This window comes from Setaria italica, chromosome VI (genome assembly GCF_000263155.2).
Source record: "Setaria italica strain Yugu1 chromosome VI, Setaria_italica_v2.0, whole genome shotgun sequence".
Classification (NCBI taxonomy): domain Eukaryota; kingdom Viridiplantae; phylum Streptophyta; class Magnoliopsida; order Poales; family Poaceae; genus Setaria; species Setaria italica.
This window is the reverse complement of record NC_028455.1, coordinates 25,654,433-25,678,568: the sequence shown is the minus strand read 5'-3', so window position 1 is coordinate 25,678,568 and position 24,136 is coordinate 25,654,433. Positions and strand designations below refer to the sequence as shown.

Genomic DNA, 24,136 nt, shown 5'->3' with positions numbered 1-24,136 from the left:
TTCAGATTGGCAATTTAAACTAAAATCATCCTTTGTTATGGCGACTTTAATAATTCTCCATCAGTCTAGGCAACTTAAGACTAGAGATGTAAATTTTCTAAATTGGAGACCATTTTTGTAAAATTGTAAAATGGTAAATATAAAAAAAATCAATGACAAGGTGAAGTATTTTGGTATGTCATTCACTCATTTGTCCCGATTTTGCAGCAGTTTGTAATGTGCTGTTGGCCTTGCATTGTGTGGCACAATCGATTAGCTATTACTCTTCCTCTTAAAAAAGAGTTAGTACATGCACTACTTCCGCTGTTTATATTTGGACACAAAATATAATATATTTGGTCCACTTTTGTAGGCACAATACGAAATTGTTTTCAGGACTCCGATCTTTTATGAAACAACAATACAAAACTATGTATCGGAACTTCGGAAGGATTGACTATACACTTCGTTTTAGTAATATTTGTGTAACATGACAGTTGGATAAAACCATTATATAATGTATTCGAATTAGCATTATTGGCTCGGTAGCGCCTCCTTCTTGGCCCGTGCTTCTCTTGTTATAAAGTTTGTAACGTGTAAACATGCATGTAATCTGGTAACATGGAAACCTATCATGGCGCTAGGATTGATTGTTAGTTGCCTTGTAAATAGGATCTGTTAGGATCCTGCGCCTAGAAGGTTCCATGGGTGCATATATGTACTGCTACGGATGGGGCTGTTTCATCTACGGATGGGGCTGTTTCATCCACTTGATTCAACACGCAACATCGTCGGAAGTCCCTGACGTTCAACACGCAAGTCCTGCCCTCTGTCTTTTACATGGTAATCAGAGCCAATTCCATCTGGATACACCTCGCCGCAATGTCGTCCTCTTCAGCCCTCCTGCCCAACCCTCTCTCGGCTACGGCCATCACCAAAAAACTCACCAGGACCAACTACCCCACCTGGGAGGCTCAGGTCCTCTCGGCTGTCAAAGGTGCTCACGTTTATGGGCACCTCACTGGATCCATGGTGGCACCAGAGAAGGAGATTGCGGACAAGGAAGCCAAGCAAGTTCTGAACCCGGCGTTCGAGGAGTGGGAGACCCGGGATCAGCAGATTCTCAGCTTCCTCTTTGCTAGCGTTTCCAGGGACATCCTCAGCCACATCGCCAAGTCCAAGACGGCACAGGCTGCATGGGCAAAGATTGAGGCGATGTTCGCCTCACAGACCCGCGCTCGCTAATACCAAGAAAGGTAATCTTTCCGCTACTGAATATTTCACTAAGATGAAAGGTTTCAGTGATGAGATGGCGGCAGCGGGGCGATCTATCACCGACGACGAGCTGGTTGAGTACATTCTCACCAGATTGTCTGCGGAGTATGAGTTGCTGGTTACCTCTCTCGTTATGAGGGTGGAATCGGTGACGCTTGATGAGCTGTATGCACAGCTCCTCAACTTTGAGACCAGGATGGGTCTGGTCCATGGCGGCGAACAGACGTCGACCGATCTGGCCGGTCGCGGAGGCAGGCGCGGTTCAAACCGTGGCCGTGACTCCACACGTGGGCGTGGTTGCGGTCCTCCCAGCACTGGAGGCCGTGGTCGCGGCCAAGGATTCAACACCAACAGTCAGCAACGCGGCAGCTTCAACAACAACAAGAAACGTGACAAGCCAATCTGCCAAGTGTGCGACAAGGAGGGGCACACTGTCCTTCGTTGTTGGTACCGGTTTGATGAAAACTACACAGATGAGAAGATAGGGGCGGCGGCTTCAAGCTCCTACAACATCGACAACAACTGGTACACAGACACTGGTGCCTCTGATCACATCACTAGCAAACTTGAGAAGCTGGCGGTTCGTGAGAAGTACAATGGAGGAGATCAGATCCACACTGCGAGCGGTGCAGGTATGGCAATTAGTCACATTGGTCAGTCTATGATTACTACCCCTAGCCGTAATCTTCGTTTGAATAATGTTCTGCATGTTCCTGAGGCACACAAAACACAAAAATCTTATATCAGTTCATCGTTTCACATCTGACAACTCAGCATTCATGGAATTTCATCCAAATTATTTTTTGGTAAAGGATCTGGACACCAAGAAAATTCTGCTTAAGGGTCCGTGTCGGCGCGGACTGTATCCACTTCCTTCCACTTCAGCAATAAAGTAGGCCTTCACCGTGTCCAAACCATCTCTGTCCCGGTGGCATGAGCGTCTGGGTCATCCTGCATCTCCGTCAGATTGTCAGTAATAATGAGTTGCCATGTACCTTTGATTCCAGTCATGAGTATCTGTGCGATGCGTGCCAACAAGCCAAAGCACATCAATTACCATATCCCATATCCACCAGTGAGTCTAGTGCACCTTTAGATTTGGTTTTCTCTGATGTGTGGGGCCCTGCTCTTGAGTCTGTTGGTCGCAAACAATATTATGTGAGTTTTATTGATGATTACAGCAAGTTTACATGGATTTATCTTATAAAGTTTAAGTCTGAAGTATTCCAAAAATTTCATGATTTTCAGAACCTTGTTGAGAGGTTATTTGATCGAAAGATCAAGGCTGTCCAAACGGATTGGGGTGGTGAATATCAGCGACTTAATTCTTTTTTTACCAAGATTGGTATTTCGCATTTAGTGTCATGCCCGCACGCCATCAACAGAATGGTGCTGCGGAGCGAAAACATCGACATATCGTTGAGGTCGGGCTTTCCCTTCTCTCCCATGCATCTATGCCTCTGAAGTTTTGGGATGAAGCCTTCATAGCCGCAACATACTTAATTAATCGCCTGCCAAGCAAAGTCATTGCCTCCTCCACGCCTCTAGAGCGACTATTTCATCAAAAACCAAATTACTCAGCCCTCCGTACATTTGGGTGTGCTTGTTGGCCAAATCTCCGACCATACAACACACACAAGCTTCAATTCCGATCCAAACAATGTGTCTTCCTTGGCTATAGTGTCCTTCACAAAGGATTTAAGTGTCTAGATGTATCTTCTGGACGGGTATACATTTCTTGTGATGTAACATTTGATGAAAAAGTGTTTCCCTTTGCAAAGTTGCACCCTAATGCAGGCGCACGGCTAAGGCCAGAAATTCTCCTGCTTCCGTCCGAAACAACGGCTAATCCTGGGGCTAGTGACATAGCTGATCAATCCACTAATGTGCCAGTTAGCATTGATAAAAATTTTGAGCGCAGGAACTCTGGATATCAAGAAAATCCAGCATCAAATAATACCTCTACCGGCCGCACGGAGTTCCAGGAGGATTCGGTGGAGACCAACGATGCAACACACTCTACGCCCGGTTCTGCGTCTGCGCCAACATCCCCCTCGGGGTCGCGGCATGAGATTCACGAGCCCTCACCTGGCCACGCGTTTTCTCCGTCTGGCGAACCCGGGGGCGCCACGCCTCCTTCGCTCTCGTGTGTGGGCCTTGATGGCGGGTCGCTCGCCGAATCTGCGGGTGCCACAGCCTCGCCACATGACGACGCTGACGGCGTAGGCGTCCAGGATCCTGCGTCATCCATGGATGCGACAGGTGCGTCGGGGGCTCAGCTTCCAGGGGAGATCTCCTCGCCAGGATATGCCGTGCCGCTAGATGCTGTGCACCGCCCTACAACGCATCTTCAACAGGGCATCAGAAAACAAAAGGTATACACCGATGGAACCATTCGTTATGGATTACTAACTTCCACTGGTGAACCTTCTGATCTTGATGAGGCATTAGCAAACAAGAATTGGAAAGAGGCCATGAACTCTGAGTATGCAGCACTAATGAGGAACCAGACATGGCATTTTGTTCCACCGCAGAAAGGAAGAAATGTAATTGGGTGCCAATGGGTTTACAAGATTAAAAGGAAGGCTGATGGGACTTTGGACAGGTATAAAGCTAGGCTAGTAGCTAAAGGATTCAAACAGAGATATGGCATCGGCTATGAAGATACGTTTAGTCCAGTTATTAAGGCAGCGACAATCCGTGTTATCCTATCGCTAGCTGTCTCATGTGGCTGGTCCCTTCGGCAGTTGGACGTACAAAATGCCTTCTTACATGGTCTCTTAGAGGAAGAGGTGTATATGCATCAGCCTCCAGGTTTTGAAGACCCAGAGAAACCAAATTTTGTATGCAAGCTAGACAAAGCACTGTATGGGCTCAAACAGGCTCCGAGGGCTTGGTATTCTCGCCTCAGTGACAAGCTAATTCAGTTGGGATTCCAGGCGTACAAGGCTGACACTTCACTGTTTTACTTTAGCAAGGGAGGCATCACAATGTTTATACTTGTCTATGTCGATGACATCATTGTTGCAAGTTCAAGTGAAGCAGCCAAAACTGCCTTACTTCAAGATCTTAAAGGTGAATTTGCTCTTAAGGATCTCAAAAGTGCGTGATGGCATTGTTCTCACTCAGGAGAAGTATGCGTCAGACTTGTTAAAAAGAGTCGGCATGGGAGATTGTAAACCGGTAACCACACCTCTCTCTAGCAGTGAGAAGTTATCTTTGTTTGAAGGAACTCCATTAGGTCCAAGTGATGCAACAAGGTACAGAAGTGTCGTTGGGGCATTACAATACTTGACTCTCACTAGACCTGATATTGCATTTGCCGTAAACAAGGTGTGCCAATTTCTCCATGATCCGACTACAACACACTGGGAGGCGGTAAAACGAATTTTGAGATATGTGAAACAATGTACCAAGCTCGGTTTGAAGATTCACAGGTCGGCTTCTACTCTAGTTAGTGCTTTCTCTGATGCTGACTGGGCTGGCTGTGTTGATGACCGAAAGTCCACTGGAGGCTTTGCAGTATTCCTAGGCGGAAATCTTGTATCATGGAGTGTAAGGAAACAACCCACAATATCTCGCTCTAGTACAGAAGCAGAGTACAAAGCGATTGCCAATGCCACAGCTGAGGTAATATGGATACGGATATTATTACATGAGATAGGGGTTAAAGCACCTAGAGCAGCCAGATTATGGTGTGATAATTTAGGAGCTACCTATCTGACAAGCAACCCAGTGTTCCATGCTCGAACAAAACATATTGAGGTGGACTATCATTTTGTGAGAGATCGTGTGAAGCAAAAGCGACTTGAGATCGACTTTGTGTCTTCTAAAGATCAGATGGCGGATGGATTCACCAAGGCTTTGCCGGTTCAGTTAATGGAGAACTTCAGGATCAATCTCAACTTGACCAAGTTGTGATTGAGGGAGGCTGTTAGAAGTAAAGTTTGTAACGTGTAAACATGCATGTAATCTGGTAACATGGAAACCTATCATGGCGCTAGGATTGATTGTTAGTTGCCTTGTAAATAGGATCTGTTAGGATCCTGCGCCTAGAAGGTTCCATGGGTGCATATATGTACTGCTACGGATGGGGCTGTTTCATCCACTTGATTCAACACGCAACATCGTCGGAAGTCCCCGACGTTCAACACGCAAGTCCTGCCCTCTGTCTTTTACATCTCTTAAGAGGGCAGCCCAACTCATGGCAGTCTTCCCTGCGTCCGAACAGATCTGAGCGGCGATCTCGTCCAGCCGACGAGCCAAGTTTTGATCTTCCCCGACCAATTTCTCGCACGCCGTCGCACATTCCGACAGAAGGGCATCCCGCAATTCTATGGCCTTGGGTTGCTGCTGCGAGTTCGGACGATCAGTAGCGTGTGAAACGGGACCTTCTTCTAAGTCTGTACCTGGCGCTGAGAATGTGTGTGTATCTGTTGGTGCTTGCAGTTCTGTTTGTAGCTGAAGTACATGCCTGAGCACCTGCAAGACCAACAGGTTAATCAGTACTCTGACTGTGTCACACCGTGCACATGCGATGCAAATTTAACAAATGACGACACAGGGATCGTAGTACCTTCGGCATCGCATTGGTCACGGCTTTCTTCAGATACTCGAGACATTCATCATCGTCCTTGGATTCTCTAGGAGCGTCCATGTCCATAAGCCGTCTTACAAGGATCAGCGATTCCAACGCTACCTTGAACCGGTAGGTATGGTGGAGCTGCAGGAGGTCGGGGTCCAGAGGCGCCGTGATCTTGGCGAGCAGGCCCGGGGCGCTTCTGATGGCCCCGAGGTTGCCGCTGTTGGCGGCGAGGTTCCGGAGGATTCGCATGCCCTGCAGCACCGGTACCTCCTCCCTCCTCAGCTGGGGCCTGGAGGGAGAGGCCTCGTGGTCGAGCAGGGACGCGATGCATCGCATCCCTCCGGGAAACTGATCCAGGTAGATGTCGCCGGCGAGGTGCTCCAGTATCCTCGCGGCCCGCAGCCGTGCCTCAACACCATACGGCATCGTGGCGTCCAGCGTCCGCAGCAGCTTCCAGACAGTGCTGGGTTCCGACACGAGCAGCCGCTGCACCACGAGAGTACGGATCGGCCCCTCCTTCTCCTTCATCAGGAGGGTGTCGAGGATCCTTATCCCGGAGAGGTACCTGTCAGGCGAAGTGGACCCCATCAGGTCCGAGGCGTACGTGATCAGGTTCGTGCCTCTAGCAAAGGAAGGGTTCTTCTCGCATCCAGCCATGGTGTCATGGAAGTAGTCCAGGGCTGACTGGACAGCGTCTCCTTTGAAGTGGTAGCGCTCCAACGTTGCATTCACAAAAACTTGTTCCCTCATAGAAATGGAGAAGATGGCCCTGTAGCATAGGAGCGCGCCCTGCACCAGAGCCAGCGAGTAGAGGACAACCAGTGCTGGCCTCAGGTTCGCCTTGTTGGGATCCCCGTCGGCCTCGGCATAATCGTGCTGTATTAGACGCCACAGCGAGATCCCGGTGGAGATGTACAGCCCAAACACGTAGACAGCACCAAGAGGGAGCAGTATAACAGCAACAACCAGTACTTGCAGCAGCGTGGCAAATCCCACTGCCATCATGATCATCACCGCCGATAATGATTCAGCTTCAGCTTCACAGTTGACCATCGAAATCATTAAACCCATCAAGCTATACAAAATATTACGTAGCTTCTCTTTCAGAAAGACATTGAAGACCCTGTCAATTAGATTATTAGGACAAGCACAAATTAAGTGGCGATGTCAGGGAACCATACAAAAGTATAGGAAAAATATACATGAGTAAAGTGCATTCGTGGTTCCTCAACCTTTTCCGGATTCTTACCAATGTTCATAAACTCTCCAAGTATTTAATGACATTAAACTTCCTAAGTGGTTCACTCCAAGTAAGAATCAGGGTTCGTAATTGGACCTTGAGTGAACCACTAAAAAATTTTGGACTCTATTTGGATCCACCCAACTTTAGCTAAAGTTTAGGAGCTTTGTTTTAGCTAGCTAAAGTTTATCTAAGCTAAACTTTAGCTATGGCTGTTTGGATCCTCAAGCTAAATGATAGTTGAAAAGGTATTTGTCTATCCTATCCTTCACTTCCACTTTAAATACTTTTCCCGAGGAAGGTGGAGGGTTAGTTTGACCTTTTATCACTTTACATGTGTTTAGCTAGGTTCAACTAGCTAAAGAAATTTTTAGCCAGCTAAAATTTAGCTATGCAGCAGGTTCTCGGAAGCAAAGTACGCATGCGAATGGTGAGATTCCCAATCCCTTAGATCCGAATTTCATAATTGCACAAAATCCAACTCTTTACTTGCATAAATCTGTCAACGATAATGACTTGTGGCCTTATCATGTATGGCTCCATGTCACAATGGCAGCTTACGTATTTTTACTACTCCCCCGTACTAAGGTAATAAATCAATTTCTAGTCAAAATTTTTGTTCCAAAGTAAATTCATTTGTAGGCTTATTCGTCACTAGCCTGCCTAAACCATTTTATTGATTTTACACACCGCAGACATATTCATCCAATAGTAACTCAGTTACGAGTTACGTCACAAAGTTCGGCACGACCTAAATAAGAGTTACTTTTGAAAAATTAGTTCAGAATAGGTTATTAAAATACTAGTTTAAAAAGGATTGTCTCCCAGAGTCCTCTCCATCTCATTTCGAGTCTGAGCTTAAAACTTGATCTTCTCTGCCTCCACACTTATGGTGATCGTCACATGGTCAGGAAGTGAGCCTATCTCACTGGTTAAGGTGAGAGGTGTGGTCATGCATATAAATAAGTTATGTACAAGGTTGAGAAGCAACATCTTGTTCATGATCAACCACTTTTATTGATAAAAATTAAGAATTATTAACTGGAAGAAATTGGCATGTCCATCTACTTTTCTTAATACATTATTGTTGTAACATCTGGACTCTATGTGCATCAATTTGCCAAGTTATTTCACTAATTTACAATGTTGGACCAATCTGCATTCATCTGTTATTGTACTAAATTGAGCATTTTACAAGTTGTTGCATCCTACTTGACAAGTTGTTGTATATTGAGTATAATTTACTCTTCTCTGAACCCTTGGCAGGTGGTACCGGGAGAAAAGTTAAGAGTGATAAATCACTACTCTCTCTGGAACCTTGTCGATCGAGCCGGTGGCTAATAATAGACCGGCCATCGATGGTATCTTTCAAGAACGAGAAGGGTTTTCTGGTAAAGATGCACTTAGCCAGGCTATATGGTTCCACGAGTTGGTTATAGTGAAAACGTGAGGTCTGGGCCATAAAATTGCTGCCAGCAAAATTGTAGATCGGCAAGCTAAAGGGCTTGTTTGGCAGCACGCATGAGCCTTCAGCCAGGCCCAGACGGTGCAGGTGCTCTTGATTGGTAGCTTGGAGAGGATCACGGCCAAGTTCAGCTGATGCAAATGAGGCCTTTCAGCCTACACCGCGTGGGATCCGGCCGCGTGGCGCGCCAAGATGGTGCCCGTGGCAAGCTTAGTGGCGGCATCTCGCCCGGCGTGTGGTGGTGCTTAAACGGTGGGGAATGTGCTGAGAGATGGAGGAAGAATAGAGGAGGAGGAAGACAGTGGTAACTTTATCCCATCCTCAATCCAAGGTAAGCCTACTTCCTTGTGCAGCCCACCAAACAAACTCGCTCAGTCAGCACCATGAGATGCAGATTTGCCAATCCATATCTCTGCACCCTATGAACCTAGCCCGTCTGGCTGAAGCTTGGCTCATGAGCTTGGCTGAGGCGCTGTAGGCTGCCAAACGCGCCCAAACGCGCCTAAAGTTACTGTAGAACCTGTCGAGTGAATCTTGGTAACATGATGTTGGGAGGGAAGACCGTACCTAGGCTACCGAAGTACCGGGTATAATGAAAAGTAATGAGGTACGTATGGATAAAATGATAATTACTTTCATTTAATTATGCTTCAGTAATTAAATGCCGAGGAGACTAACCCAGTAGTTTGTACAAGCGTAATTACGGTGAGAGCCCAAAAGTCCTTCTCCTGTAGGAGGGAGACAAAACCACCAAGGAGGACGACGGTGGTCCATGTAAGCACTAGGTAGCCTAGCCCCCTGATGGCCATGGATACATAGCCCATAAACATGGCGTAGCTGTTGATGACTTCTCCATGGCAGAACTCGTCAAAACCGCTGTACAGAAAAACAGAGCAAAAGCATAAAAGACGAGAAATACAGTATATGCTCCCATTCCATTCATCGAAGTAACAACTGGGACAGCCGATCTCACCAATCAATATAGGGCCAGCACATGTTCAACTACGACCAGCCAGAAATCTCACGCGCCTTCCCTCTTCCCGCTGTATCTACAAATAAATCGTCCCTTATTCTTGACCAATGCAATGGCCAGCGCTCTTACGTTCATATATTGATGGTTGGAAGAAAAGCCGAAGTTTAGTGGTGCCGCGGCAAGAAGCAAGGAACTAATTAAAGAGCAAAGATGCCCCCGCCTTCACCCAAAAAAAAAGGCAGAAGAGGGAAGGGAGGAAAAGGAGTAAGAGGAGACAAGCAAGGTATGTGATCCGATCCGGTTGTCACAGGCATTAAAAAGTAGCTGCCAAGCAAGGTATGTGATCCGATCCGATCCGGTTGTCATAGGCATCCAGGGCCTAAATTTTAGTGGGCTAAAAATTAGCACCTACTCCAAACATTTGATTAAGGGGGTGTTTGGATACTAGGTGCTAAACTTTAGCATTGTCACGTTGGATATTTGGATGCTAATTAGAAGGACTAAACATGAGCTAATTATAAAACTAATTGCAGAACCTTGTGCTAATTCGCGAGACGAATCTATTAAACCTAATTAGACTAATTAGGCTTAATAGATTCGTCTCGCGAATTAGACTCCATCTGTGCGATTAGTTTTGTAATTAGCCTATATTTAATACTTCTAATTAGCATCAAACATCCGATGTGACAGATGCTAAACTTTAGTGGGGTGTATCCAAATTAGCCAACCTGAAACTAAACTTTCATTAGCCCTCCAAACCCAATTAATGAGGCTAATTTTAGACACAAATGCCAAAACACAAAAAATACCCTCCTACTCAAATCTTACCATTTTCTCTCCCAAACCTCCTAAGGATATAATGTAATTTTACCGATAAATAAGCTAAAAATGAGCTCTGACTCCAAACAAAACATGACTAATTTTAGCCAACTAAAATTCAGATGTCTAAATTTTAGACTGGGCTAAACTTTACTTTAGTTTTAGTTTTAGTTTTAGTCCAACCAAACAACCCGTCCGTTATAAGGATTTCAGAACAAATTTAACATTGAGAAAAATCATCGTACACGTCATTTAATTACAATCCACACAGCTTATGGTTTACTTATAATATTGTCCATGTTCGCATAAAAGAGCATAATAGTCCTTAACAGGTTATGTGTAGCACTAAACACTTATTCAAAAATTTCATAGACCCACACGTCAGATTTTTTAAATCAAAAGCCCTTCCCCCAACATCCTCTCTCTCTTAGCCTCTCCTAACATGTTGCTCACCCCGCTCCGGCCGCACTGGTGTAGTGGTCCACCTCGTCCCATGCTCCCACTCTGCAGGCGCCCCGGCGCACTGCAGTGCGGCTTTGCCCACCTGCGCCTGCACCCCCAGCTCAGCATATGCTAGCGCCCTGGCGGCTATGCCCCGACCTCGCGCCAGCGGCCACCCTTCGCTCTACGCCTCCACCTAACATGCGCTGGCGACCCCTACACTACCCCGCGCTACCGAATCCTGGTCTCGCCCCATCCCTGCTTAGCCTTGCAGGACGTTGCGGCTGGGCTCAAGCTCCGATCCAGCAAGGAGGGCCGGTGATAATCCGCGCCTAGGGCACCTACATTGGTAGAGAATAGACCTTCCATCCAGCGTAATATGTCTCAGTCATTTTTGATCCGGGACTAAAGGAGCTTTAGTCCCGGGTCAAACGGCCACCACCGACGGCTAGGGTCAACAAGAACTTTAGTCCCGGTTGGTAATATCAACCGGGACTAAAGAGCCCACTTTAGTCCCGGTTGTAACGGCTAGTGGGGATGAGAAAATCTGGTAGGGTGTTTAGTCCCTGTTGAAAACACCAACTAGGACTAAATGCCGTCCATTTAGTCCCGGTTGTTAGCCCCGGTTGGTGTTATCAAATGGGACTAAACGTCTCGCCTATAAAAGTCAGTATCTTCCTCCCCGAGCCTGAGCCACTCGGACCGATAGCTTTGGGCTCCTTCTCCATGGCGAGCAAGCAAGCTTAGGGAGGTGCTGCCCGATTTTTTTCACATTTTTGTGGGGATTTCACTCATCCAAAATATTGTAAAGGTTAGCTACTTCATCCTCCCTTCATTTATTATTATTATGCTTTGTTTTATGCTTTAAAGATAGAGAAAAATGAGTTTTTTTAGAATGAGGGAGAATGTATACATGTTTTTAGCTAGAATTTAATGGATAGTTTGCTTGTTATATATGATTTGTATTAGATAAATATCTTGATCAATATTAGGTATAGGAAAAAATAGAGTAAATGTGTTTTGAATATTTAGTCATTGCAATAAAATTGAGGTAAATAAACTGTAGGTGTAAGAAATAGAATTCGGTTATTGCTACAATTTTTTTGGATACTTTGCATGTTAAATTAGAGTGACATAAAAATTACACCGGTCAACTTAATGCTACAATTGTGGAACAGGACAACAAAGATACACTAAAGACTACAGACGCTCCATAGTGGACTTCACGGAGTCAAGAATCTAAAAATAATGGTATTACAGAAGAACTTTGAGTCCACAAACTTAGGCTGAATATCATAAAAGAATCTTGAAATAGTTTTCCAAACGCCTTTTGGAGTCACATTCTCATAATAGAACTAAGGAGCCCAATAGCCTGTTTAGGCAGAGATTCACTGACCTTGACCCATCAGCTTTTGGTTGATTTTGGCTTGCCAAAATAGCCATGCTCAGTGAACATATCTTTTGCCTGGACAGGTTATTGTGTGCCACCATACTTCTATTATGAAATTGTGGCACTTGCTCCAAAAGACGTATGGACAATTCTATCAAGATTTCTTTACCATATTCAGCTCGAATATGTGGACTTGAAGATCTTTTGTTGTACCATTATTTTCTGGTACTGGAGGAGTGGAGGTGACTCTCCATAGACTTCGAAGAAGATTGAGTCATGTGCAGAGATGGCTTGGAGGGCGAACATTCTGCTATGTAGTACCATTATTTTAGGATTATTGACTACATGAAGTCCACTATGGAGCATCTGTAATCCTTAGTGTATATATATCTTTATTATCTTATTCCAAAATTCTAGCATTTTTTTTTGTCGACCTAGTGAATGATATGAAGGTTGATTGGTGTAATTTTCATGTGAATTGTTTTTATCTTTATGAATGTTGATTGGTGTAAATTATCAATATTGATCAAGTTCTTTATCTAATACGAAGACCTATGTCCATTTTCACGTAATACGATGCAGATGGACCGGCAATGGATGTATAACGCAGACAAACGGACCAAGAAGTTTGTTGATGGCTTGCATTATTTTCTCAAAGTGGCCAAAGCTAACAAGCTAGAGAAGGGATTCATATGTTGTTCATGCTTCCAATATAATAACAAGAAGGACTACTCTTCCTGGAGGACTCTTCACAGCCACTTGTTTAGATACGTTTTCATGCCTAACTATTTGGTTTGCACCAAGCACGATGAAAGAGGGGTTATAATGAAAGACAACGAAGAAGAGGAGGATGAACATTCCGGACTGGGCTGCAGGCCAAGCTTTTGCAGATACTACAATGGGCGAGGTTGATGAAGAAGAGTTTAAAAAAGACGGTCCTGTTGATGATCTTGGTCAGGTGCTATGGGATGCACAGAAATATTGCGAAACTGAGAAGGAATCAGAAAAGTTGCAGCGCATGATAGATAATCACAAAAAATTATTGTACGCAGACTGCAAACAAGAGCATAAAAAACTGGGTACCACACTGGAAATGCTGCAACGGAAGGTAAAAAATGGTGAGTCTGATAAGGCATTTAAGGGGATATTGAAAATTGTAAAGAACATGTTTCCCGAGAATAATGAATTATCGTCCACAAGATATGAAGCTAAACAGGTTGTTTGCCCTCTAGGATTGGAGGTTCAGAAGATACACGCATGCCTTAATGACTGTATCCTCTATCGTGATGATGAATACGAGAAATTGGAAGCTTGTCCTGTGTGCGAAGCGCTACGGTATAAGATCAGGCGAGATGATTCTAGTGATGTTGAGGGGCAGCCTCCCAAGAAGAGAATTTCCGCGAAGGTGATGTGGTGTTTAGAAACAAGGCGAATGCTAAGTTGATGCGATGGCACAAAAAAACGTAAGCAAGATGAGATGCTTAGACACCCTGCGGATGGGCCCCAGTGGAGATCAATTGATAGAGTATTCTCGGACTTTGAAAGTGATATAAGGAATATAAGGTTTGGTTTAAGTACTAATGGATTCAATCCATTCGGTGAGTTGAGTAGTGGTCATAGTACTTAGCTTGTGACACTATGTATGTTCAATCTTCGTCCTTTGTTGTGCATGAAGCGGAAGTTCATTATGATGCCGGTTCTTATCCAATACCCAAAATAACTCGGCAATGACATTAACGTGTACCTATGACCGTTGGTTGATGAACTTTTACTGCTCTGGAAGGAAGAAAGTGTACGTGTGTGGGATGAGGATAAACACGAGAGCTTTGAACTACAAGCATTGTTGTTCATAACCATCAATGATTGGTACACGTTGAGTAATCTTTCAGGATAGACAAACAAGGGATGTCAGCCTGCACCCACTATTTAGACGATATAGACAACATGTATTTGAAACACTGTAGGAATGTCGTGTATATGGGCCATTGTCGATTACTTCCTGCTAACCACCCATTAAGAAAGAAAGGGATGCATTTCAAAGGGGCACCAGACCATTATAAAAAATCTACACACTGTAATGGAAAGTATGTATTTGAGATGATAAAGGACGTAAGGGTAGTCTTTGTAAAGGGTCTTGGTAGCAAACTTGTTCCGAACGATGATAACGGACGTGCACCTATGTGGAAGAAGTCTATATTTTGGGAGCTAACTTATTGGCAAATTTTAGAGATCCGCAACGCAATAGACGTGATACACCTGATGAAGAATCTTTGCGTGAACGTGTTAGCCTTCATGGGTTGTTATGGGAACTCAAAAGATACATTGGAAGCACGTTAGGATGTGAAATGTATGAAGCAACGAGATGACCTTTATCCAAAAAAGAGAGATAAAGGACAGCACTACTTACATCCTGCCAGTTGCACTCTCAACAAGGAAGAGAAGGATAACATGTTTGATAGCATGAATAGTATCAAGGTTCCGTCTAGGTACTCCTCAAATATAAAGGGAATAATAAATATGAAAGAAAAAAAGTTCAAAAATCTAAAGGCCTATGACTGCCAAATGTTGATGACCCAGTTGTTTCTAGTTGCACTGAGGGGTATTCTATTAGAGAATCTACGATTGACACTCATAAATCTATGCACATTTTTCAATGTGATTTTACAGAAGGCAATCGATCCAACCAAGCTACTAAAGCTACATAATGTTGTGGTACAATGTCTTGTCAGCTTTGAGTTGGTATTTTCACCATCCTTCATCAATATTATGACACACCTCCTGGTTCACGTAGTCAAAGAGATTATTATTCTCAGTCCAGTATTCCTGCACAATATGTGGCCTTTCGAAAGGTTCATGTCAGCCTAAAAAACTATGTTCTTAATCGTACCCGTCCAGAAGGAAGCATTGCTAAGGGATATGGAATAAGGAGGTCATTGAGTTTTGTGTTAATTTTATTAACTCAATTAATTCGATTAGGGTTCCAACATCATGCCACGAGGAGAGGCTATGGGGAACAGGCACCCTTGGAAGGAAATCAAGTTTGAGCAATGATAGTGATTTGTTCCATAAATCACACTTCAAGGTTCTGCAACAATCATCCTTTGTGGCTTTGTATATCAAGGAACACAAGTAGATTTTATTTTCCCAAATACTTGACGAAATCTGATGCCTGGATTATGCGTCATCACATTGATACGTTTCCCTCTTGGTTGCATCAACACCTAATGGGTAACTCCGTGATTCACGAACAACTCACTTGGTTAGCTAGGGGACCTTCTAGCACAATCGTGAAATTCCAAGGTTACGAGATAAATGGTTATACATTTTACACGAGAGGCCAAGACTAAAAAAGCACAAATCAAAATAGTGGTGTCCATATAGATGCCTTAGACAGCACATGAGCAAGGACTCGTCTTATGGTTTCATAGAGGAGATCTCAAGGACATGTCTAGCATATCCAAGAAAAATTTAAAAGATAAAGAAAAACCATGGGAGCCAAAGTGCCATATAGTTCTTCCAGGTAAAAGAAGAATCGTGAGAGTCGAGGACAAAACAGACCAGTTAGATAATTATGATCAGTTTGATGGCATGCCTCCATTTGTTGTAGAAATTGACCCAAGCATCATGCTAGCCAAAGAAGAGGCTCCGTACTTACACTGCGATCATGACTATGGAACTTTCGTCGAGAAGAAGTTTTTAACGTTACATTGTAATGCACTAAATATGGTGCAGCTTGATGTAATGCTCAATGGCCATCAGAACCTTTCAATTATATTGTAATGCTCTATGGTGAACCTTTATTCGATCAATATAAATAATGTTAACTTAACCACATGCATCAATTGTATTTTTGCGCATTGAAATTATTTAATTGAAGAGTTTGTTGATCAACTGATGCATTAAAATAATTATTTTATAAACTTAATAAACTAGTATAGATATAATGACTGATTCAAACTTATTTTAAATATACTTGCCAATTTAATATATTTTTACATGTTCAAAATATATAATTTTTTTATTTTTGTTTAACAACACCCATACAAAACAACTTAAAACATATATAAATTAAAACTATAAAACCAATTGCAACACTAGCGCGAACGAAAAGGAGGTGCCTTTAGTTCCGGTTGGTAATACCAACTGGGACTAAAGTGGTCTTTTTCATCTCCCGCGCTTAAAGCCCCCTTTTAGTCCCAAGTGGTAATACCACCCGGGACTAAAGGCCCTCTAGTCCCAGTTGGCAAGTCTACCCGGGACTAGGGGGTATAAATACCTCTTCTCCACCACCCTCTTCCTCCTCACTTCACTCGCCCGATCCACTGCCTCTCGTCTGCTCCGCCCCAGCCGCTGCGTCCTCCTCCCCGGCCGCCGCGTCCACCGCTAGACCTATCGTCGCGCCGCCTGTTCTCCTCGTCAACTGTCGCCGTCACGCCTCCCTATCGATATTCAGCGTCGGCACTCCCCGCATCTCTCCGTCCTCCTCCCCAGCCGCGTCGTGGCCCCCACTTGGCCGGCCGGCCCCACCGCCACCTCACCGCGCGCCATCATCATCCCTCTGACCATCACGCCACCAGTCGGCAGCTCCTCCGCGAAACCCCAATCGCCACCCCGACGCCCCATTCTCCTCCGCCGGCTGCCCCTTTGCCTCCACGCCCAGCTCCGTGGCGTCGCGCCCTCCTGACCTGGTGCACTCCTCCCCCCCGGCCCACCGACTTCTCTACCGCCGCACGGTGCCGCACGTCGAGCATCCAGACGCCGGTGCCACTGCAGCCGTGGCACCACCCCCACCTGCCACCGCCGTCCAGCGTCGCCTGACCCCCTCCCCGACATCGGGTCCCCTGCGTCATCGTCCACCGATGCGCATCCCCCTCCCTGACGCCGGATCCCTTGCGCCACCGTCCACCGATGTCCAGCCCCCTCTGCCACCCTCTGCCTTCGTCCCGACCCTCTGTGCCGCCGTACGGTACGTACGGCGCAGTGCCACGGGCACTTCAGCAAGCCTCGGCTTGCGTCAGCAAGTCGGGTTTTTTATTAGAAAATTAGCAGAAATGCTTAGGAAATTAGTAGATTAAATTAGGAAATTAGTATAAATGCTTAGAAAATTAGTAGAAAGTAGTATAAATTAGTATCATTTAGTAGATTAGTGAAAATGCTTAGGAAATTAGTATAAATGCAACTGGAAATTATAGAAAATTAGTATAAATGCATAGGAAGTTATAGAAAATCAGTATAATGTAGTGTTTCATGTGTATTTCTTTCATGTAAATCATTTCATGTAAGTTTCATGTAATAAACTGTACGTGATTTTCAATGTTTAATTTCATGTAATAAATTGTACAAGTTTTATTGTATATATGATTCCATTTATACTTATTTACAATTTCACGCAATAAATTGTACAAGTGTATATTTTCAATCATGTGTTTATTTACTAGATTGTCATTTTTCTTTTCCTACTAGCCAAGAGTTGATTTAATGTGCGAGCAGTTAGGATAAGTTTTGTATAAGTTTCATTTATTTCATTGTTGTTCTACGATTTCATGTATATACAATTTTTAATTTAATGTATCTATGATTACATGTGTGTATAACTAATGTCATCCTTAGTCGAGATGGGAGACAAAGAGGATGAAAGGTATATCATGGAGCAGATTATTGCTGGCGGTAGTGGCTCAAATGTTCCAAGAACCTACATCGAGGATGAGGGTAGCCAGGCGGACGTGTTCCTCAACATGTCCGATAATGCAATGATGAGCCCGAGCACGACGTTGATGACAATGCGGAACAAGACATTGCCGTGATGGAAGGTTCCGGCGAGGTATATATCATTTTCATTGCTTTACCCCATCTATAACTTCATATTTGTTATTACTATGTACTAATTAATGAATCTTGAACTTTTAGCCCTTTGGATCGATGAACTGAAAGAAGCTGTGAGGTCGTACAAAGATAATGGAGGGAAAGCTTCACATCACTAAAATGACAGAATAGGGCCAGCCAATTGCTCCCGAATAAGTCGTTAGAAAGTTCGTGAGTCAATGCGAGGCTATTGGAAGGGACAACGTGCCCATCAACATTCGAGAATGGAAGGGTAAAAAAGATCATCCATACGTGCTCCCGCAGACACAGAAATATATGTTGTGGGATGATGTCAAGAAACACTCCACACTTCCTGACGGTGTCGATAAAAATGTTGTGAAAGACTAGACGCTCAAGAAGGTGGCAACCCAATTCCAGACCCTCAAGAAGAATCTAGATGCCAACTATATCAAGAAGGGCCGAACTCCAGATTTTAATGACTGGCCAAAGTTAAGAGATCACTAAACTCATTTTCTAGAATACAAGAGGAGTGAAGGTAGTGTGAACAAGGTTCGTGTCAACTCAGGCAATGCCCAGAAGGAGTATCATCATCGTGTAGGGTAACATGTTTACATGAGTGCAATTCCCAAATGGAGAAAGATGGAACAAGACCTAATTGATAGAGGTATCATACCAGCGATTATTGACTGACCCGATTGATCGAAGAATTGGTATTACACTCACGGAGGCTCCCTTAGCCCTGATGATGGGACACTTAATTTCAATGAAACAATACGTCAGAAGGCCCTCAGGCTTATCAAAAACATTGATGATTCTAAAGTGGGAAAGTTCAAGCCTGACAGAGAGAACGATGAGCTGACTTTGGCGCTTGGGAATCCTGAATACCTAGGACGTTGCTAAGGCTTCAGGGTGGTTCCATGGAAGTTTGCTTTTCGTAGGGACATCGACATGTACAGAAGCTGAAAGAGAAGAAAGGAACAGCTAGAGAAGAGGTGGCGACTCATGTTAGAAGTTAAAATGCATGAACAAGATGTAAGAATGCAAGAGGAAATTAATCGACGAGTGGCCCTAACAATTTCTGAGATGGCTCAATCTGGAGTACTACTAGATCCAAACGTCATCGTCAGCCCTTCTCAACACCAAAGCAGCTGTGCTTCCACAGGGGTCCCTGATGAGAACATGCCAAGCTTACCCATGGTTCCGCAGGATAACCAACGGTACCCTGTGGATGGCATCACTCAGCGCACCTCATGTGAGTTGTACAGACCATTTGGTAATCTCACTATTAAGGTATACATATATATAATTTATACAATTATCTCAATTGATCCACGTCTCGGAAGTTTGATAAATTCTTTATTTCTCTTATATGTATAGGTGGCGTACGTAAGTGCTTTACCAATCCTGCCAGGATAGACAAGCCATGGCATGGAGATTCCACTTGGCAACTCCAGTATTGGGGTGGAGCAGATTTGTGATAGTAAATATGAAGGCCTAGAGCTCGACCTCCCGGGAGGTGATGGGGAAAGGACACTAGGAGATGCACTTCACGGTATCATTCTATGGTGCAAACGCTACATCATCATCCCCGGCCAGGAGGCATCAATTCTTCCCAGAGATCCCTCGCAGCCACCATCTCCTCAGAACTCAAGACCATCATCTCTAGCACATTCACCTCTAGGACCGTCGTCACCACCGGGACCATCGCATCCTGCTCGATCACCGTCTCCAGCACCATCGTATCCTGGAGGTGCGAGCGACGATAATCAAAACACCCCTCCCCAATCACCATCAGCAGCGCCGGGACTAAAGTCTGGTGCGAGCAAGGAACCTGTAGCACCTCTCAAGGAGTTGCGAGCACCAAGGAAGAAAACAAAGAAGTTTGAACCTATTAAGAAGCTAGCAGGCGATATGACTCCTCAGGAATTGGGGGAGGCATCGCAAGCATATGTAAGAGAGTGGTTTGAAAAAAAGCTACAGAAAGAAAAGCGAAGGAGATGGAGCCTAAGTCAGTAGATCCAGCCAAATTAAAGTTTTTTATTGGCATGAAAAAAGAAGTCAAGAAGACGTTACTACCAAACTACGATCGTTCGTTAGTTAAGTCTTATCAAAAGAAAAAATAAGGAGAGTTGTCATCCAGTTGTACTGTCCCCCAGCTCGGGCAGCAAGATCAGCAAGAAGATAAAGATGCTTTAGCTATAGTAGCTTTGCCTTTAGAACAACAAATCCATGTCATTTAGTTTATGGAAGACACATGTCTATAGCTTGCTAAAGTTCTAGCTAAACTGCCACCTCCAGAAAAGACTGTACCTAAATAGCCCTTTGAGTTAGGCAAGTCTCTAGTTAGGCCTGAATTGGTACGAAAGCTCTCAACCAAGATGTATGAATTCCATCAGTGGTACATGGAGCAGTCGGCCAAGGAAAGGGTCATGTTCGCTCTTCATGTTAAACCGATTGATTTTTTCGGTGAAGGTGAGGAACTGCTGTGCTTGGAATTCAAGGATATTTATGAAGTGTACCATCAAGATACCCTTGATGTCTCTCTCATCAGCGCCTGGGTTCTATAAGTGTGTGTTTATTAGATGTAAATTTTAGCTCAGATCATTATTTTGTGTGTGTGTCGCTCTACTAACTTTATCTTTCATTTTATGTAGGATGCTAATTCAAAGATACCGCTGAGAATCCTACTTCAACATTGGCTTCATGGATCCAGCGCTTGTTAACCAAAAGCAGATACGGGATCAGCCAAAGTCTACATTGGACGCAATATACAGATTCTTCGAGCAACAAAATTACAAGCAATATATACTAATGACTTACAACTTTAAGTAAGTGTGGGTACCGTCTATTTTCATTTTCCTTTTCCTTACCTAATTAATGTTAGTTAATTCTAATATGAACATTTATGTATGTAGTTTCCACTAGATTCTCCTTGTAATTATGATTGATAAAAGCAAAGTTATTGTGTTTGATTCGTTGAGGAAACTAAAGGACGAGTACCAAGACATTCAAGATATGCTAAACTTATGATAATTCTGGACCTTTATCTCTATGCAAAAGTTTGTTTCCTAAATTTTCACCTAACACTGTATCATTCATTATTTTAATTCACGGTGCATGAAAACAATTCCGTAAGACTCACCATGGTGAATTCAAAGAAAAACTTACATTCAATACAACATTCCCGGTACGTACGAAGTTTGCACATTCTGTACATTCTATAACACGAATATTTCATAACTTGTTTTTCCCACTAAAGTGCTTGAGATAGGAACAAGGGAATAATTTATGTGGATATTACGTTTGTGAGCACATGTACCATTTCGTGAGGGACAAGGTGATATCAAACAATATAACTGTATGCAAAAAATAAACCTATTAATAATTAATTATTTTCTAGCTCCTTATATTTAATTGTTGGTGATTGTTGGTGTAACATTCACATATTTTCAAATTACAGATGTTGCGGATTAGAGAAGAACTCTTGGAGAAGGAGAGGCTTTTGGCAATCCAAGAAGCTCTCATGGGATTTCTGGTGGACGAGGTGATAAATCCCAAAGAAGAATTTTATTACGATGGACATTCAATAGCCGAACCGAGCAACACCACGATGAGAAAATCCTAAGAATGAAGAGGATAGATTATTCTATATGTAGTAATTATATAAATACTAGTTTGATGTGTATAATATACTAAGAATTGTATATATAGTAGTTATAATTAATATTATGCATATACTATCATGAAATATATATACAACATGCATACAATACGAGCATATACGTGTAAGTAGTGTACGCTAAGGATGTAGTAAAAAAAAAGGCCAACCGGGACTAAAGGGGCCACGTGCATGTGCCTGCATGCGCATGCATGGCGGCTCCTTTAGTCCCGGTTGGTATTACCAACTGGGACTAATGGAGATCTTTAGTCCCAAGTGAATGACTCGGGACTAAAGAGGGGGACCTTTAATTCCGAATGATTAGTCCCGGTTGATTTTTTCGAAAGATATGAGGCTTACTAACTGGGACTAATGCTCGGTTTTCCACCAGTGCTAGCCACACGGTCTATGGTAGTGACGAGTGCGATTGCGGTGCGGGGTTAGCCGCACAGACAATGGGTGGGGAGAAGATGGCGAGTGGAGCGCTAGAACGGCGGTCACAAGTCATTAGACAACGAGCGGTGTAGGAGCACCTGACGAGTGGTGCGCTAGAACGGCGGTCACAAGTCATAAGACAACGAGCGGTGTAGGGGCGGTGCCGGTGGATGGGGGCAGCCAGCACGAGTGGTGCAGGAGGTAGAGAGAGTTGCGCAGACGGGGCGGGGTGGGGTGGTAAGCAGGGGGGAGATAGAGAGGAGCGAGGAGAAGCCCATGGTGGGACCCACTCCTCATACATGATTTTCTCTGTCCTCGTATCTCACTCTTTCACTTGGGATAAAAATTGGCGTGGAATCATTGTAGAGAGCTAACGTGTGACTATTGAGGCTGCCCTTAGGCTATTCCATGCCATATATGGATGGACATTTTTTAGGAAAAGCCATCATGGCAACTTTATTGATTATCAAAATAGTTACATCGACCACGATCCTACTAATGATAAAATATGGGGGTTCATGACCCAATTACAATCAATCTTATGTAAAACACAAAATCATGAGCCGCGCGCACCATTTGCTTCTCTTGGACAATGAGTGAACTGAACTCTCCCAATCTTATCTTTTATCTCTGAGCACTCTATGAAGATCGTTGTAGCTTCATTCCATATTTGACTCTGTTCCGTGCACACATTTACAATTTCTATAGACAGCTTCGGCTTGGACATTATTGCACCCAATTTCCCAGCTTCAAACCTGACAAACCATTACGCATTGCTATTGCCTCTGCCATCTCTGGACATGGAACATATTGGAGAAACGAGCATGAAGCAACAACAAAGCGACCTTTTTGCATCTCGGATGATAGCCCCCGTAGCACCTTGTTGTATATCTGCATAAAAACTTGCATCAATATTAAGTTTTACCTGTTTTATTTGATTCCGGTGTTTTCCATCTTAGCTTGGAACTAGCTGTGATTTTTGAGTTTGCCTTTGCGTAATTTGCCGTGAGCCAATCTGATTGCACGTGTTACCACGGGGAGGCATGATGACAATATATAAGCTGGGAAGAAATTAATAACTTGCGGGGTTGGGTTCGGGGTAGTCTTATTATAATCTCTGATCAATGTTGTTTAGGGATTCATGTAGCCAAGTTTCAGAAATATTTAGCATTAAAAATTATACTAGCTCTGAATCATAATCTATTTGACTTCATATGTAATTCATTCAGCGATACCATCTCCAGTATGGTGCTCCTTCCGTCCCAAAATATTATTTGTTTTGGCTTTTGTAGATACGTAACTTTTTGCTATGTATTTAGATAAAGTATATATTTAAGTGCATATTAAAAATTATGTACGGAGTTTACCTGTATTTGACATTATACCAACCTCGCACGCTATTAAGATCATGTTTGTTTGAGCTTCCTGGCAACTTCTCAGCGTGAAAAGTCAAAAGCTCAAACAAACAACGATCTTCTCGTATAGCTTCCAAAAAGCTAGAAGCTCAGCAAAGCTAAGTTTATATAGAAAGCTGAAAAGCTCAGTTTTATGAGCTTTTCATAGCTTTTTGAGCTCAGAAAGCTAAACACATCTTCTAAAAGCTAGTGTTAGTTTCCAGAAGAAAAAGTTAGTAGCAGCTTTTCAGAAAAGCTCAAAAGTTGCAGCTCAAAAGAGATGGAGTACCTTCACGCATTGTCCTGCGTTGTCCCTCGTTTGCTGCTTGGTCCTTTGTCTCACCAAAAATGAGGACGTGCCGCTTCAAAAAAAATGAAGACGTGCCATCCATTTGGGGGAAAAAATTCAGTGGAACCGTCCCCATAGTTCCTTCCGTGCGGATCTGCATCGGATAGCCGACACGTGGGCATCCCCACAATAAGATGCTCGTGAAGGACTTGGCTAAAGCGCTTGGACGGACATGGCTAGCTCGGCTCAGGCAAAGGCGATGGTTCCTCTCCCTTGCAGCTCGGCTCCCAGTGCGGATGAGAGCGTCCACAATTTTGCTCCGGCGCAGTGACATGGATGTTGTTCTCTTTGATGGTCTAATCGGGCTGCT

At 43.9% G+C, this 24,136-nt stretch overlaps 1 protein-coding gene across 2 annotated transcripts; it reads right to left on the bottom strand.

Annotated features, from left to right (window-relative positions):
* Positions 1–730: 730 nt before the first annotated feature.
* LOC101763432 lies at positions 731–9,717 on the bottom strand. 2 transcript variants are annotated; one of them, XM_022827316.1, is made up of 5 exons: positions 9,518–9,717; positions 9,223–9,420; positions 5,831–6,962; positions 5,395–5,736; positions 731–780 (listed from the first exon to the last, which is right to left on the bottom strand). In XM_022827316.1, exons 1-5 carry the CDS (start codon positions 9,538–9,540, stop codon positions 742–744), a joined length of 1,734 nt encoding a protein of 577 aa, XP_022683051.1. In that variant the 5' UTR covers positions 9,541–9,717; the 3' UTR covers positions 731–741. The 2 variants fall into 2 exon arrangements, with proteins under 2 accessions (XP_022683051.1, XP_004973421.1); XM_004973364.4 differs by lacking the exon at positions 731–780 and having other exon boundaries at positions 5,192–5,736; positions 9,518–9,715.
* Between the last annotated feature and the right edge of the window lie 14,419 nt (positions 9,718–24,136).

Excerpts from the sequence above, each read along its gene's own strand:
- LOC101763432 (XM_022827316.1), bottom strand. The coding sequence starts at position 9,540 with ATGTGCTGGCCCTATATTGATTG. Across the intron at positions 9,421-9,517 it reads TGCTGGCCCTATATTGATTG|CGGTTTTGACGAGTTCTGCC; the intron begins GTGAGATCGGCT and ends TTTTCTGTACAG. Across the intron at positions 5,737-5,830 it reads TGACCAATGCGATGCCGAAG|GTGCTCAGGCATGTACTTCA; the intron begins GTACTACGATCC and ends TTGGTCTTGCAG.